The 16,357-nt window shown below is 34.6% G+C and overlaps 1 protein-coding gene across 1 annotated transcript in view; it reads right to left on the reverse strand.

Moving 5' to 3' along the window:
• ADAMTS20 (ADAM metallopeptidase with thrombospondin type 1 motif 20) overlaps positions 1-16,357 on the reverse strand; it is an 86,785-nt gene that overhangs the window by 38,517 nt on the left and 31,911 nt on the right. The window contains exons 11-18 of the mRNA XM_041465581.1: positions 15,484-15,588; positions 8,585-8,730; positions 6,994-7,175; positions 6,761-6,897; positions 5,510-5,627; positions 2,223-2,318; positions 840-1,006; positions 601-730 (exon numbers count right to left, since the gene is read on the reverse strand). Coding sequence (XP_041321515.1) covers positions 601-730; positions 840-1,006; positions 2,223-2,318; positions 5,510-5,627; positions 6,761-6,897; positions 6,994-7,175; positions 8,585-8,730; positions 15,484-15,588 — 1,081 coding nt within the window. The remainder of the gene's footprint in view (positions 1-600; positions 731-839; positions 1,007-2,222; positions 2,319-5,509; positions 5,628-6,760; positions 6,898-6,993; positions 7,176-8,584; positions 8,731-15,483; positions 15,589-16,357) is intronic.

A 16,357-nucleotide genomic window follows, 5' to 3' on the forward strand; every position in this document is an offset into this window, starting at 1 on the left:
CCAGAAGAAACTCACCATCACATATTTTCAGGCTTTTTTAGCATCCACTAATAAAAGTATTTGTCCAAAATCTGTGTACATACACTTTTATATATACACATTTCATAAATGCTGTGGCTTTATTTTTATACTGGAATAGCCTAGAGAATAACAGTTTAAAATAGTTAAATATATCTTTAAACAGCTTTGTCCCATATAGCAGGTAATCAAAAAAAGACAAATAAATAAGTATAAAAGACACAAGACAAACCAGTTATCACCTAGAAATGGTGTAATAGAAGCCTAATGAATATTAATAGACATACAATACCACTTTATAAGAATGTATTAGATTTGATCCAACCTTTTTTTAATAAACTGCTCCTATGTCTCCAAATGTAGGTTTGAATACAGAATTGTACTGCATAAGTACTAAAAACAGCAAAAAAAAAAAAAAAATCAGAAGCTATTCTGTCCTTAAAGGCTTTGTGCCTTGAAGGTTACTGAGGGTAACAAGTCTCTTCCTTACAAGTAATGGTGAAAAGTCAGAGAATTTAAGGTGAGACCCTTCCTAAATCCCATCAGGTCTTTGGTTCTGGTGAAAAAAATACTTCACAGTACCTTGGCACATCCTGCTGCAATCTTGCCAGGGTCCATAAGGATCCCAGGTAAACAGATCACTTCCATCTTCTATCGGGACATTGAATGAATAACGCACATCAGGGTTGTATAAATTCCCTACACACAAAACCTTGATTGAGATAAAATGATAGCTGTTTTTCAGTGAATTTGAACATAAAGTTATGAATATAATGATCATGTAGGAAATTTTCAAACTTCTGAGAAAAGTAAACATGCACCTGTAAGGTTAGTTCTTCTTCAACTTTATCAGTGCTGTTAATTCGTTCTACTGTATTGTTTGAACCACTGTACTCGAAAATGGCTCCTTGTATATTGATTTCTCTCTTAGACATGCTTACAACAAAATTTCCATTCAAGATAAAATTTCCGTGGGCATCTGATAAAGCTGCAAGCGAAATAAAATATTGGAAATCTATTTAGTTAAAATGTTCCATCAATAGAATCTCACCAACATGTAGCTTTGTTCTAGTCAATGTAAAAAGTTGTATCAAACAGTTCAAATTAATAATTCAACCGTAATCATCATAGCTTTCACCTGAGCAGTGGTCATGGATTTTCTAAGTCATGCATTTTCTCTGCATTATAGTACTTAAATGTTTGTTCTGCTGCATTGCTGACTGCAGTCCTAACTTTTAAATTTGGCTAGGTTCTGCTACTGCAGAAGGAAACAATAACTACTGGTATTTCTGCCCTATTCTACAGCCCCCATCCTTGTATTTGCTATAGCTACTTCTAGTGATGTGGGTTTTAAAAGTAAACCTTAAAATAAAAAGAAATTATTAGGCATTTATCATAGTAATTTAATACAATGACCTATTTGCAATCATAAAGATTAATGACAAGTTAAACATTTTTAAAATAAGGTAAAATTTGTAGTACAATATGCTATTCAGGCATAACTACATTTGAAATGGAAGCTAATGTCAGGGGGCAAGGGTTGCTTCTGGGCAGCAGGTGACAAGGAAAACATTTTGAGAATTCTGAAGTTTGTTGGCTAGGATGACAATGGAAGAAGAGACAGGAGGCAAATATGAGTCAGTATTTTTTCAGGCACTCCAGATACAATGTAACTACTGTGAAATAGAACAACCAGCATTTTTGGTAGGACCTACTTATGAGTTCTTTGTTGCCTACACACACTTGCAAATCTATCAGCATGTGATGACACTTATACTCTTTATGTCCCAGACATAACAGAAAAAGAGAAATATGAGACAACTGGTAAGTTTGCTGATGGCCAAACTGTTTTGTTCATAAACAAAGTAAATGCTTCCAAGATTTAAAACAACAAATACCTGCATTATTCCTGAGCTCACTTGTGGCATTCCAATTAACATTGTGACAACAAAGTAAAACATTGACAAAATGATGCAAGGTGCTATAATTCTTATTCTCTGATGAATGAACACACTCATCTAAGAACTAGAAACCTTAACATCTTACTGATTTACAGAGAGACCCAGGCCAATGAATATACAAAATAATTAGATATTTTTTCCAATGTCTTTATCAGATTTCTCATAATATACATCCAGAGCAGATCTCTGTCAAAAGCACAAAACCTATCCATCAATGTTGTACACATAAAAGGAGGCTTTTACCAAGGTAGTTGTCATCTTCTGGTTTCCCTGAGTAGCTGTGCTGTTGAATATCAATGTTTGTTGCTCCTTTGGGAATATTTACTACAACATTGTAACCTGAAAATTAATTATATAAAAAAATAGTCAAGTATTAGTAAATATGAAAATACATTCTCAGTCACAAAACCCTACAGTGCACCAGAGACAACCAATACTGAATGCCTTCATGTGTTAGATTCTGTGTTCAGATATGTGAATTCAATTCTTCACCACTAATATAAGCTCAATCTACTCAGAAAAATCCCTACAGAGCAGAACTACTCTAGAAAGCAGTCAAGTATAACAAGAGGGACTCAGGAAACACTGTGACTGCTCAAAATTTAAACTGTTACAGAAATCTGGGTAAGTCACCTGTTTACATGATTGAGATAGCTTTTCTGTCCAAGAGTATTCCAAGACAGCACGCTAAAGAATGAGTCTTAAATACTAAAAATATTGCAGTATTGCAGGCCATATGCATAGGTAGATACAGCTGTTAAACTAGCCATGCTTAATCCACCTTCTTCTGCTTGAAATATTGAGTGCACTCCCTTCAAAATACAAATGCTTCACGAATGAGTCACCATTTCTTGCAGTATCTCCAAGTAATACTATGGTAGCCTTGCCACCAAGTAACAAAATAATATGCATCAAGATTTTAAAAAAGTCGCGCTGCACATAAACCTAGGTTAAAAAATCCAAACATGTTTCTCACACATGCTAATCACGAATTCAGAATACTTATGGCTGAGAATAATGGACTACAGCAAACACTGGAAGCAACCAAAAAATACACACATGTAATCTGAGGTATTAATAAAAATTTTGATAATTTTTCCACTTATTTCACAATGTTTAACAATATTACTCTGGCTTTAGTTGATGCACCTCTGTGGGTAAAAATTTAAATGGCAATACCCTTTTCATTTTGTACTGGGTTTGACTAGGATAGAGTTAGTTTTCATAGTAGCTGGTAGAGGCTGTGTTTTGGATTTGTGCTGGAAAATCTTGATAATTCAGGAATGTCTTGGTTATTCCCAAGCAGAGTTTACAGACTCAAGGCCTTTTCTGCCTCTCACCCCACTCCATCAGCGAGGAGGCTTGGGGTGCACATAAAACTGAGGGAAGAAGGAAGAAGGGGAATGTGATGGCATTTGTCTTCCCAATTCACTGTTCTGCATGACAGAGCCATGCTTTCCTGGCTGGACACCTGCTTGCCCATGGGAAGTGGTGAACCAATTCTTGCTTTGCTTTGTGTGTATGGCATTTGCTTTAATTATTAAACTGTCTTTATCTGAACCATCTGAATTTTCTTACTTGTATTCTTCCAGTTCTTTCTCCCATTCCACTGGGAGGTAGTGAGTGAGTGACTGGCTGTGTGGTTCCAGCTGGGGTTAAGCCATGATAAATTTAGTAATTCATTAACTTCCAAGTGTTTTTAATCTATTAAAGCTATGCCATGCATTTAAATGAAGATTTAATCTAATTTCAGGTCCATCACATTTACCAGCTGGGGGCAGCACTGTAATTGCAAATTAAGATGCATGCTCTGGATAAATACACGGTTTGGTCAATCTTTCAACACACTGGGAAGAAAACCAAAACACAGTTTAAAAAGCCCCTCATCTCACACACTGAAGACCTTATGGTAACAGAATGAAAGAAGAAAAAATACAGGAGGAAACTATAAATAAAACTGCATAGCATGTTGTCAAGGATACACAAAGAGAATAAACCACACACTAGGATGCTGAGAATGACCATTGTCCAGGAAAGCCTCAGATACTCTAATTTGATGCAATAATAATAGTCAACATATTAATAATGGGTACATAATTAGATTATCTCCTAAAATGGAAGCCAAGTAAATTAGTATTTTGCTGTAATGAATTTTTGATTATTTCTCTACTACTGTTTACACAGTTACTGACCACATCGTAACTGCATGAGTATAAGCACACACCACAGGCTGCTATTATCAATTCCAAGTTCTGCCTCAGTAAAATGTCTCATTTCAGTTTGAAAGAGAACCAAATGAAGGTAAAAGAAAAAGATCAAGTGCACATCAGCATACTTAAGCTTGTGATCCTAATTCAGAATTTTTTTGGAAAATTGTATTTCGTCAGCCAATACCTTCAGTCATCAGTCATTAGCCTAGGGATGTCTTAGACCTCCCATGGACATGAGAGTTTTAGTGATCAGCTAAGTACAATTTATTGTTTGCATGGCTGTATTCCTACTTGAGCACACCCCATGATAATCCCAAATGTTCAGCATACTGTTCATTGGTATAACTCAGTATTATCTCTTATATGCTATAATTAAAGAATTTGACCATAATTTAAAACATTCCACTAACTAGAAAACCAAATAATAACTCAAGGTTTTCCTCCTCTCAAAACATGGGGGCTTTTTTTCCCCTTCAACTTTAATTTGAAGCAAATAAGTCTGTGACAATGGAAAGTCATTAAATCAGAATGACAGTCTTGACCTTATTTGCATAATGGCAGTTTCACATAATGGTCACTTGACTTGTAACAAATGTGTGTGTGACAAAATTCATGTGCTATCTATAAGCAACTTCTTAGGACAGACACAAAGAAAAATACATGCATTTGTATGGGAAGTGTAGTGTACACATACAGTAGTCTCTCCACACTTCACAGAAAAGACTACATATAGAAGAACTATTAGTAGCTCTATTAGAGAAACTAAATCAAATAAGTAAGAAATACCAGGGTTATTCAGAACTTTCTCATTCACTACCTGTCAATGAGGAGGAAAAACCATAAATACTGTTACTCCTGTTCTCTGGAAGAAGGAGAGTCACATTTCATAGGCTGTATTTTTCACTCTAGGAGAAAAGGAACCTCATCAGCTGCTCACAATGCAAACTTCTTTCTATATCTTTACACAACCAAAATGAGACATTGAGATATGTTCTTCAGCTGCAAAGTTTCAGACCAGAGAATGCAAAGTACAAAGCAGGAAGCATTCATCCTTTTAAAGTACTTTTACTCTCATAATTTCTTTTATTTTTGCCTTTGACCTTTGAGGAGATTGATTTTTTTTCACTTGAATGAGTTAGTATGTATTAGTGTTTGCCTCTGCATCCTTGAGAGGCAAAGTGACTGAAAATCAAAGATATTTTTGTTGATAGAGGCCCTAAAGAACATACACTGAAATCCTGCTTCCTTAAATGTAAAGAATAATTTCAAAGCCATAGTGAAGTGTGCATTGAGATTTAAAAAAAGGCAAAACAAACATACCATAATGAGCACTGTTGAAAGTACCTGCAAGTGTCTTACATGAAGAATTATCACCACCACAGATTCCACATTTGTCCCTCCTTGCCTTCGAATTCAAAACGTGGTCACAGCCTGCTTGCTACAAATAATAATAAAAATAAAAAGGCCCAGTGTCACTCAGCCCAATGAAAAACAATGAAAATAAGTAATGTAAGCTTCCCACTACCCCAAAATATTGTTGTTCACTGTATATATATATATACACATTCTTCCTTGGCAATCCATTAAAAGCCATCAATGGTTTTGGATTCTGCAATGTAAGGACAAAACAGAATGGTGCAATCCCAATACACTCCATATGTCAAGATCTGCATAAGAATACATAACAGTACATAAAGATTTTGTATTAAAAAATCAACATAACTTATAAATTTTAATTTATATTTACTAAAAGTCTTGGAAGTCTAAAATCAGTATGTATATATACATGGTCATCAATTCATTTTAAAGTCTGTCATTACTGAAAAGAAGCAAAGGAATACATGTAGATTGTGTTGGTTAAACTAACCTAAACACAATTTTTGTTTATGTATCTTTACTTAAACTTCCAGGGATTTTTTGAACTATGATAAACAGGATAATTCTCTGGCATTTCCTCTTTATTCAACCATATAAAAACAAGCTATATTTTCTCCTCATTCTGAATTTGTTCAGTTTCACTGCAATCAGCAAAACCTCAACAAGGCTTGAAAAACAAGTCACTGAATTGTTAAAATATAGCACCTCGCTTCTCCCAACAAAATCTTGTGGCAATGCTATAGCTTCTCTTAAGCAGAGAGCTGAATTGATTTATAGGGTCAGTTCCTCCTGATTTTACAGTAAAGTAATAATTACATAAACCATTTACCCTTGGATTTTCTATTTACTACTTACTTCTTTGGTAGCAGAAATACCATGCTAATAATTGCACAGCATGCTTCTTTCCTCCCTTTATGCTAATTTTGGATCAGTTTCTCACTGCTCACTTGAACAATATTTGCTCTTCCACATGTGAGGCTTAATGAGGCAAGACTGTGGGTCTTCAAATTCAACTATATGTTTTTAACTTAATTGCTTCCATTTCCAGATCTTTAATTTGATAGGTAATGAAATTAGCTTAAGTGAACTCAGAACACCATATTTTCAGTAATGTTGGTTTGTATTAATATTTAATATCTACTTTACCACCTGTTAAAATTGATTTTAATAATTAATAAGTTTAGATTTAAATACCCTGCATAAGCCTTGAACACAAAGGTCATTGGTATCTGCTCCACAGGGAGTACCATCAGCAACTCTGTCCTTCAGCTGATAGTAGGAAGTTGTTCCAGAAACTCGGCAAAAAAGTTTACAGCGATCTTTCATAGAAACTGGAAAGAAAATCCAAGAGGTTTCTCGTCTGTTTTAAAAGTTTAAATAAAGTAACATTTTTATTGTGTTCATTGAAAAGATGTGTAATTACTTACTACCACTGTATTTTGGAAGCCAGCGAACAGCAGAGGTAAGACCATTGATATTAAAGTGTTTGCCATCAAATTCAGAGCACTGTTGCTCCCGAAAATCTTTTTTGCCTTTTGGACATGAATCAGTATTACATGACCGAAATTTCATCCTGCGACCAACACAATACTTTCCTTCATTTCTTGGCCTAAAAAAAAGGCAAATGTAAATGTGTGAGTGAGGCACACTCATTTTCTAAAATTGCTGTTTTCCACAAAAAGTGGCCTCAGCCACTGATCTAAAGAGAAAAATCTCACACAGCATTCTGTCAGCTGTGTAACTGATTTACACATGCTCAGCTTCTACTGTGCATTCAATTATACCCAAAATAAACCCAATCTTTGTAAAATACTGTTGCTGAGGTGGTAACCTCACTGCGGATGTTTACTAGCGCATTATTATTTTTACTTCTCTTACAGCAATAACTATTTACCCTGGGTAAAAGCATTAATAGTTTTAATGCTTTTAGCAATTTAGCTGAGATTACAGTCATATTTCCACACAAGCAGCATCTCTCTCAGTAATTTGAAATTACTACTTTACAGAGTGACAAAGAAAGAAGACAATTAGGAGCTGGCACAGTCTTTTCTGTACTTTTAATACTGATTTCACTTTGGGGATTAAAAGAATAAAAAAGGGAAATTGTGGAAAACACAGCATTTACTGTAAGGTCTAAAATACATTTTAACAGTTATAAACCATGACACAAAATAATTCAGTATTAGTATGTTCTTGGGGAAGAAAAAGAGAATAAATCAACTGCAAATTGATACTATCAATCACTACGGACTGAAAGTGGCATTATCTAATGGCAATCTGGTCTACTGCCTCTTACTCATCAGAGAAAATAAAATAACCTGGACCATTTGATTGAAGTTCATTTATCCTACTGATAACATCAAGCTAACATGACTTCCTAGAAAAACCCTGAAACTACTCAGGCACCAGCTGTAATTCTGCTTCTGGAGAAGTTAAGGGTAAATTGCTCCTTGACTTTTATTACAGAGAACAAAACCCACATGGAATTATCCAGTCAATGTAGTTTTCTAGTTATAAAGGGAAATTTTAAATGCCTCTGTTATAACCACCTCTCCGTGTGGGTTGTGACTGGTGGCGATGTTGTGGAAAAGCCTTAAATCAAAGCAAATCAAGTGTTTCACTAAAGAGATTAGTAGAGAATACATGGATTTATTTTTGCAGTTCTTACTGCAAAGAAAGCATCTTATGTTTAAAGAAACCTCAACAGTTAGAGTAAACCTAGAAAAAAAGACCATGCCAAACTAATGTTTTTAGAAACATCTGCAAGAATGGATAATATTGTTGAAAGACATGAGTAATCTAAATGTCCTCTGCATATTAGAGTCTGTAAACTTATCTCTTTCCAAACATGGCTGAAACAAGCATTTTTTCTTGGTGCTTCAAACTGATTTGAACAGCCCACAATACCTCTATTTTATTTTGAGCCAATTTCTAGCATAATTTCTAGTATCTTCATTATGTAAATGTAAAACACATTAAAACATAATAAAAAATGTGAAACACAATAAAAAGCCATACTCTGGTCGATTACACAGCCTGGTGGTGCTCTTAATTCCACCTCCACAAGTTCTTGAACACGAGCTATAAGGCCCCCATGGTCCCCATTCTCCATCTACAGGGCGCAGCTCCATTTCTCTGCTCACACAAATTCCATGGCGGCAGTGCTGCAGAGTTGACAAACGAAATAAAATTTATAATTCAGGCAAAAGGTTACTGTCTATTTTAGGCAGAAAAAGAATAAAAATTAAGCGCTCACTACTCTTATCTGGATCTGGATATTTTCTAAAATGTTCCATTTCCTTTAAGATAACTTACCCAGTAGTCATGTTTTTAAAAATGCTGTCCAGAGTAATTTGATAGCTAGGAAATCTATTGGATATTGAATACTTATCTGTCTTGTCACTTTATCCAAATAGCTCTAAAAGATCTTGAATTCCTGATACATTTTCATGCATAAAGTTCAAAAATAGGTTTACAACTGTCTTTTATGTACAAGATTTTTCAGTTTAATACAAAAAGTGAAAAGTTAAAAGAAACCACCAGGAAAATCAGGGTGTTTTGAACATCTCAAAGCTAACTATCTAGTGGGATTGTTTGGGAAAAGCAGATAAGCATTTAAGACCTTGATTATGTAAAGCCAGATGATGCTATGGATTCATACTTGAACTCAGAATTTCATACCTATAACAGAATGTGTAAAATATTTTAATTTATTAGTATTTTATGTATTTTGTTTACTACTAATTTAACAAAGCTATTAACATTAAAATTGAATTAATAGTTAAATTTAAAAAATGAATAGTAAAGAAATAATAATTCGTAGAGCAAGATACTACATTGCAATGCCTATTATGTTACTTTAGATCTTATTCTCAGTAAAGAACTACCTATTTCCACCAAAAAGGAGGAATTTTCATTTCATCTGCTGTGATTTACATTAGTAAGAAGACAAAGACTGCAAGACTATATTGTTGTGGTCATGTCAGCTATGAGACTTTACCACACTGTAACTGTACACTTTTATTTATAGAAAGTAATTATCCTTTTTTTCCCCAGAAGCATCAATCTCTTGCTTCTAAGTACTTACTATCCCTGTTCCTGACTGCAAATATGTTTCCACTTCAGTGATTATTCAAGAAGTACATGACTAAAAAGTCTAAATGAGACTCTTATGATGGGTGTATGTGTGACTTTTTCCAAAGAATCTGCAGGAACTATCAGGACTAATCCTACTGATGACTTACAGCAGTTGGAATTCTAATTCACTTGTATCCTTTAGAAAATCACAAGCAGTATATTTGATCACAACATAGTGGAATAGTTTACATACTAAAATAGAATATTTATGAGACACTATAATTTCAGCATTACATATCCTGCTGACTTCTATGTGGGAATTGTGTCAACTTTGTCCTTGACTTCAAACACCTTCCAAGGCATCAAAGACTGCCCTCATCTGCAGACAAGACACTGGCCAGGACTGAATACATGGGATCAGTCCTCATACATAATAGAGAGAATTCTTTATTTTAGATGCCTATTTGCAGACTCAGGATTAGATTGTCTGTTAATTAGGTTTGTTGTCAGGAGGAATTCTGCTAGTTGTATTGACAGGGAATGGCTCATCTTATCTTTCCCTGCAGGAAATATAGTTACTAGAGCAGCCTTTATCAACTCAATTGCTTGTTATTTCTGAAGCCTAGGCTTTGCCTCTCTGCAATAAAAAACAGCTTCAAATGACCTTAAACTCTAGAAGGATTTTGATAAAGTCTCTGGCGCATAAAACAAATAACCTCTGATTCACAAAAGATTAAATAATAAACAAGTATTAAAACACCTATTTTTACAATTAATTTAAATGTTACATAGAATTTCTTAGGAGTTATTACAAATCTATTGCAGAAACTGTCAAGAAACAAACTTCACTGAACATGCAAAAATTGTGTGCAGTTTTTCTGAATATAGCTGACTGGCACAAAATTCAAATCTTTTTCAGTGGTTTTATCACTGCCTAAAATAACTCCTAGATAATTTTTTTTTCCATATTAGTATATTCTTTTCTTATATTGATGCTTTTGTTCACATGCTAATAAACATTTTGTTCTCAAAATAAGAATTTGTGACAGAAACAGGTTCTCTTTTCAGGCTTCTGTCTTAAGTTCCTAATCAAACTTGATGATAAAATTGCCTGCCTAATTCCTTGTCACATCAAGTCTTGCATATAGGCCATATCTTTTAAGATCTGAATGCCTTCCCCTAAGAATATGATCATTCCAGTTGATTCTCAAACCCAAAGCAAATGCAGAACAAAAGCTAGATCTTGGCACAGATCTCGGCATATAAATGATCAAACCATCCAGATCATCACTTAACACTAAAACTAATGCTTTAACCTACAACCAGAAAGCCACCATTATTTCACTGCATATGAATTCTCACTGGAGTGCTTACTGATAGTTTGTATTATTCTTTTTCAAGATGACCTTTAGATACCTTTACATCCAAGCCTTCTAGTACCTAATGTCAAATCCCTAGCAATCAAAGGCAGACTTTCTACATAATCCATCCATAAGCTAAATGAGGAACATTAAGAATTTGCCTTTCCAAGAACTGTCCTCAGCATCTTAGGAATTAATTTTTTTCCACTATAGGCTGAAGATTCTAAATTCTCCTTCACAAAATGAACACTGCATTCTAATATAGATAGTGACCTAGCATTTAGGTTTTTCATCCGTTCAGAAGAACATTTACAATAACTTGAAGGGAGATTTCAAAAAAAGAGTTTTTAAACGAAATTTTACAGCCACAACAGTACAATTTTGATCGATAAAAATGCAAAGTATATGCTTACATCTGGGATTTTAATAGCTAATTCAATGAACTTGTCTCAGCTATTGTTTGGCTGCATTTCTGCAGAAGCAACATGATGAAGTCACAGTAGAAAACTCCAGCACCAGACATGTTCCAGATGTTCCTCTGGGTTCACCTGAATCATTGCTTCACTGAGAATAGTATGATACACAGAGCTTTCATAAACTTCAATGTAATTGCTAACAATTTTTTCTACATTTTTTATGGCAAATATAGCATATGTGTCATTTAAAGTGAGTATGACACATAATTCCAAACATACCGATTGCAGCAAGCGGTGAGGCTGCTCTAGTCAAGATCAACAGTTGGTTTTCTGTCAAAAAATCTAGAATTTCAAATTTGGAATCAATAAAACTATAGGTACCCAAATTTGTTTTTATTAATAATCTCCTTATAATAAGCACTTGGAGTCTTTCCTATGGATTAACCTATGACTTGAAAAATTGATTTTGAGAGCTTCCAATTTATCTGTAACTAAACTTTCTAAATTTCCAGAAAAGCAACCTTGAAAGAAATTATTAAAGCATTACTCGACATGTTATGCTCAACTTTGACTGAATTGAGGAGAGTGGTAGATGCATGCAGAACAGAACTAGAGCTCCTCTGAAATCAAGCACTTTCCACACAGCCCACCAAGAGGAGTGGGACCCTAAGGTACATAAAAGGAGCTAAACCAGAGCAGTTAATAAAACGAGCATACAAGGCAGAAGAAATGGAGCTTGGAAAGACATCAAACTGAAGGTGCCACCATAGCATCTCAGGTCTTTATCTCTGTGGTCTTTATCTCAGACAAGTCTACATTTATTACTCAAATTACACTATCTACAAAACCCACACTATTTGAATCTTTTCAATGTTTTCAATTTTTTCTTGCAAAAAATCTGCATACTTTATTTCTCCCTTGAAACTTCTAATTTTTCTGAAATTATAGCTCATAGAAAAATATTTCACAGAAATCCCAGTTTACAGAAAAAATTCACGGTTTGAGCCCATACTTTACTCTGTTCTTACAGTTCAAAAAAATCTGCTGCTACCTTCCAGATGGTGAACATATTCCTTTATCCTCAAGTCTGATAAAATCCATCTGATTTTTTTATACTTACTTTACATATATACACATAAAATTATTTATTTTTTCAGATTTTATACCTTCATGTATTACATTGATGAGGTAGTCATGAATGCTATGTCAAGTTATGCAACAATTCTTAACAGTAATCAATAAATGGGTACTACCTACCAGTGAAGAACAGCAAACATACTTCAGAATTAGATGGGTGTTTCTTTTACTGTTCAAAGCAATTCTTTGTTGCTCTGCATCCCCATTATCAGTTGTACCTGTATCCCTGTCTTTTATGCCAAAAGGACTAGGATGAAATCTTAATTTATTTGATTGCTATTTTGAATATTTTTAGAGGTTAGCTCAATATGCATTACATATCTACAGTGAATAGAATTGATTAACATGTCCCTAAAACACAAAAAGGCATGTGCTTTCCAATCCAGCTGTTACTTGTATCATGTGAATTCCTTCTTGCTGTTAAAGAGATTTTTCCAAACTTCAGTGATAGTTGGTTTCTTTCAATGTTCAAGTAGCAAACTGCCATTATGTGGAACACTGGGATATCCCCATATAGCTACCTCCTACCTCTCCATTGCAATGCTCAAGGAATCAAGGGATATGGGCATATTTCTACATTCCTCAGGAATCCAGGAAGGATCAGAGTGCAACCTTTTGGAGTGCCTCAGAAAAACAATAATAAACCACTCACACATTATTGGGTATTTTTGCTGTTGTTTTCATAGCAATAAAGACTTTTTCTGAGAATGCCACTCCTGTAAGATAGGTGTTTTCAACAATTTTTCTTCTTTGGAGGTGGGGTTTTTTTGACTCAGATATGCTTCGCTAAATCCAACTTTTAGAGCAGTCCATAGAGCAAGATCCATTAATACAACACATGACGTTTGAAATCTGAGCTTAAAAGTTGATACTAAAATAACAAATGCCTTAAATGGATCTTTTCTATATCCATCACAGCAATAATGTCATAAATGCCAAAAATAAATAAATTTAGCTTGTTGGAAAATATTAATTACAATTAATAGTCACCATGTCTTATGCCCATTAACATCAGCAGCAACTTGCAGTCTGTTCCTGAGAAGAGCTGTCCCTTAGTCAGGAACAGATGACAATTTGTCAGATTAATTAATTGCTGCTCTTTCTTACATCTTTCAGAGGTAATGACTGTAATTAGCTCCTTACTTCCTAGAGAAAAATGGTTCCACTGCGCTAATTACACAAAAAAGGTTTTTGTATTCTTACATAAAAGAAATTCTCTGATGCTGGCAAATTAGAGTCAATTAAATGAAGATTACAAATGAAGTTTACATAAAAGATGAACTTCCTTTCTGATGAGTGGCTGACCAAAAAATGGGTTAAGCATTATAACACCAACAGCATGCATAGGCTACAATCAAGGAAAGCTTCCACTACCACTTTCAAGTAATTTTTTCCAGTCTTGCAAAACAGAAAGAAGCCATTTGAGACAGTTTACCCACTACAGTTGTTATCCATGAAGACATTATTTTCAAATTCCTTATTAATATTGTCTTACCAAACATAGACTTTTTAAAGATTAAAAGTCATTGGGGGAAATTTAGAAATAACTGAGGAAAATGTTGCTGCCTATTAAACAAAGAAATTAGGTTAGAGCTTTTAATAATTTTTGAACATATAAAATTATGTTTAAAAAAATTAACATTGTTCCCACATTGCCCCCTGGAGCTGCCAAAGCACACTACTACATAAAAGCATCTCTACATAATAAACCAGCCATACTTAAGATAATCACTTTCATACCTGACCATGTAAAATCTCCAAAATATTTATTCTCACAATACTCTGACAAGTAAGAAAACACTTCTGTTTGCCAGTGGTGAAGTGAGACATAAAGAAGACAAATACTAGACCAGTAAAGAACTTAAGCACCTTATTTTTGTTCACTTCCCAAACTACATACAAATCCAAAACTAAAAGCCTGAAATCTTCACTGGAAACTGGATACAACTAGCCTCCACCATTGCTTCTGTTTCTATCGAGGTTCTGTAAGTACCTTGACTATATCTACTAATTAGATATTCATGACCCTTATGGACAGCCTAAGAAAGGCTATATTGTCCAATTTTACAGATCAGGATCAGCATTCAAAGATTTGCAAATGAAGAAGCAGTGAGTGGCACCCTTACCACCCAAAAACTTTTTACCAAATAAACCAAGGAGCAGAATATAGGCAGCACAGTTTCCACTTCTTATTTTTTCAATCTGTTGAAGCACTCAATCTGTACTTCAAGCAGCCAGGTAATCTTACACATTGGGGTAAAAATGAGAAGACAGCTCCTGTTTCTAGCACTGAACAGACCCAAGTATCCTGAGTTATGTTACAACAGGAAAGCCAGAAAATGAACGCAAGCTATACGTGCTTAAGGCACTTCTTGAAGCAGGTGAAGAGCTCCTGACACATGGTTTTGTATTTTCTCTGAAACAGATACAATGCAGATACAAATATCTGAGACCAGATTCTAATCCAAAGACTCCCTCTTTCCAAAAAAGCATACATGTGTACCCTAAGTGACTCAGTCTGTTCTGGTTCAATAAACAGCCTCAACACGATGAACCGGGGGAAACAGACTTTAAGGACATCATATTTCAGATAATTCTACTTTGGATACTACCAATCAGGAAAAAACCAACTTATCATGCATGAGCTGAACATTTCAAACAGAAGGAAAAATGTCAACTTTCCCCTGACTTCCTTCACCTATTTTTAACCAGTGTGGCATCTGTAAACTTTAATAATTACACTGAACAGACAAACTGTGGGGCTTTATGTCACAAGATTATAGAACTAAGAGAAACTGCATGTAAAGTCAGGTAGACAATTTTCACACCATCAGTAGTCTATAGGCACAGTATTGCCACACAGCAAGCACTGGTCTTTCTTACCTGTATCCAAAATTACAAATACTGAGAAACAAACAAGGCTTACCATGCCTACACCACAAGCTGTTCCATCAGCCAAAGGCATGTGTTGGGTACGACAACCCTTGTGAACCCCTTCCGTGCTTGTGCACCATAAGCGTTTGCATTGTTTCTAAAAAGAAAACCAGATTACTTTTGTTACACCTGCAACACCATTTTAGACATCAGTCATGATTATTTTTATTTTCTCACACTGTGCAGGCTTAGTGTTTGCTATTGTACTACCGTTTTTCACAGATAAAGCTCTACAGAACCACACATATTTTGCTTAAGGTCAAGCAAGAATGTGGAACATCTGAAACTGGTCCCATCAGATTAATAGATAACTTCATTTTCTACTTCAGTAGAAAATTTTATTTAAAAGCATAAGAGGTTATGGTTAATACTACACATCACGGTTTCCATATAAACCCCCAGAAGAAGACTCTAAGTGAATTTAACAAGAATTAAATGTACAGTCTATAAAATTAAGCAAAAAGCCTCCTTTTCAAATTGCTAAAAGATTCTTAATAGACAAATAACCCTTATGGATTAAAAAAAATTATAAATCAGTTTTCAGTAACACCATCTTCACGTGTTTGAAGGCCCCTTTTCCATTCCTTTAATATTCTCATAAAGCCTGACTCCTCTTATACAACATTTTACCTCACCAAAAAGCTCCACTTAATTCAGTCTGAATTTGAGCTTAAATGCTCTTCTTCAAACAGCTCCAACAAGATATACAATGCTGGTAGAGGAATTTTACAAGTTGGTCCAAAATCTAAATCTAACTTAAATCTTGCCAGCAGTGAATAAAGTGTTGTATTTGTATTTATATTGCAATGGCCACATTAAGTTTTCAAAATACAACTTAAGTTTCAGTACTAATCTGGTCAAGTTTT

This window comes from Pyrgilauda ruficollis, unplaced genomic scaffold (assembly GCF_017590135.1).
Source record: "Pyrgilauda ruficollis isolate IOZ18807 unplaced genomic scaffold, ASM1759013v1 scaffold19, whole genome shotgun sequence".
In the NCBI taxonomy this organism is placed as follows: domain Eukaryota; kingdom Metazoa; phylum Chordata; class Aves; order Passeriformes; family Passeridae; genus Pyrgilauda; species Pyrgilauda ruficollis.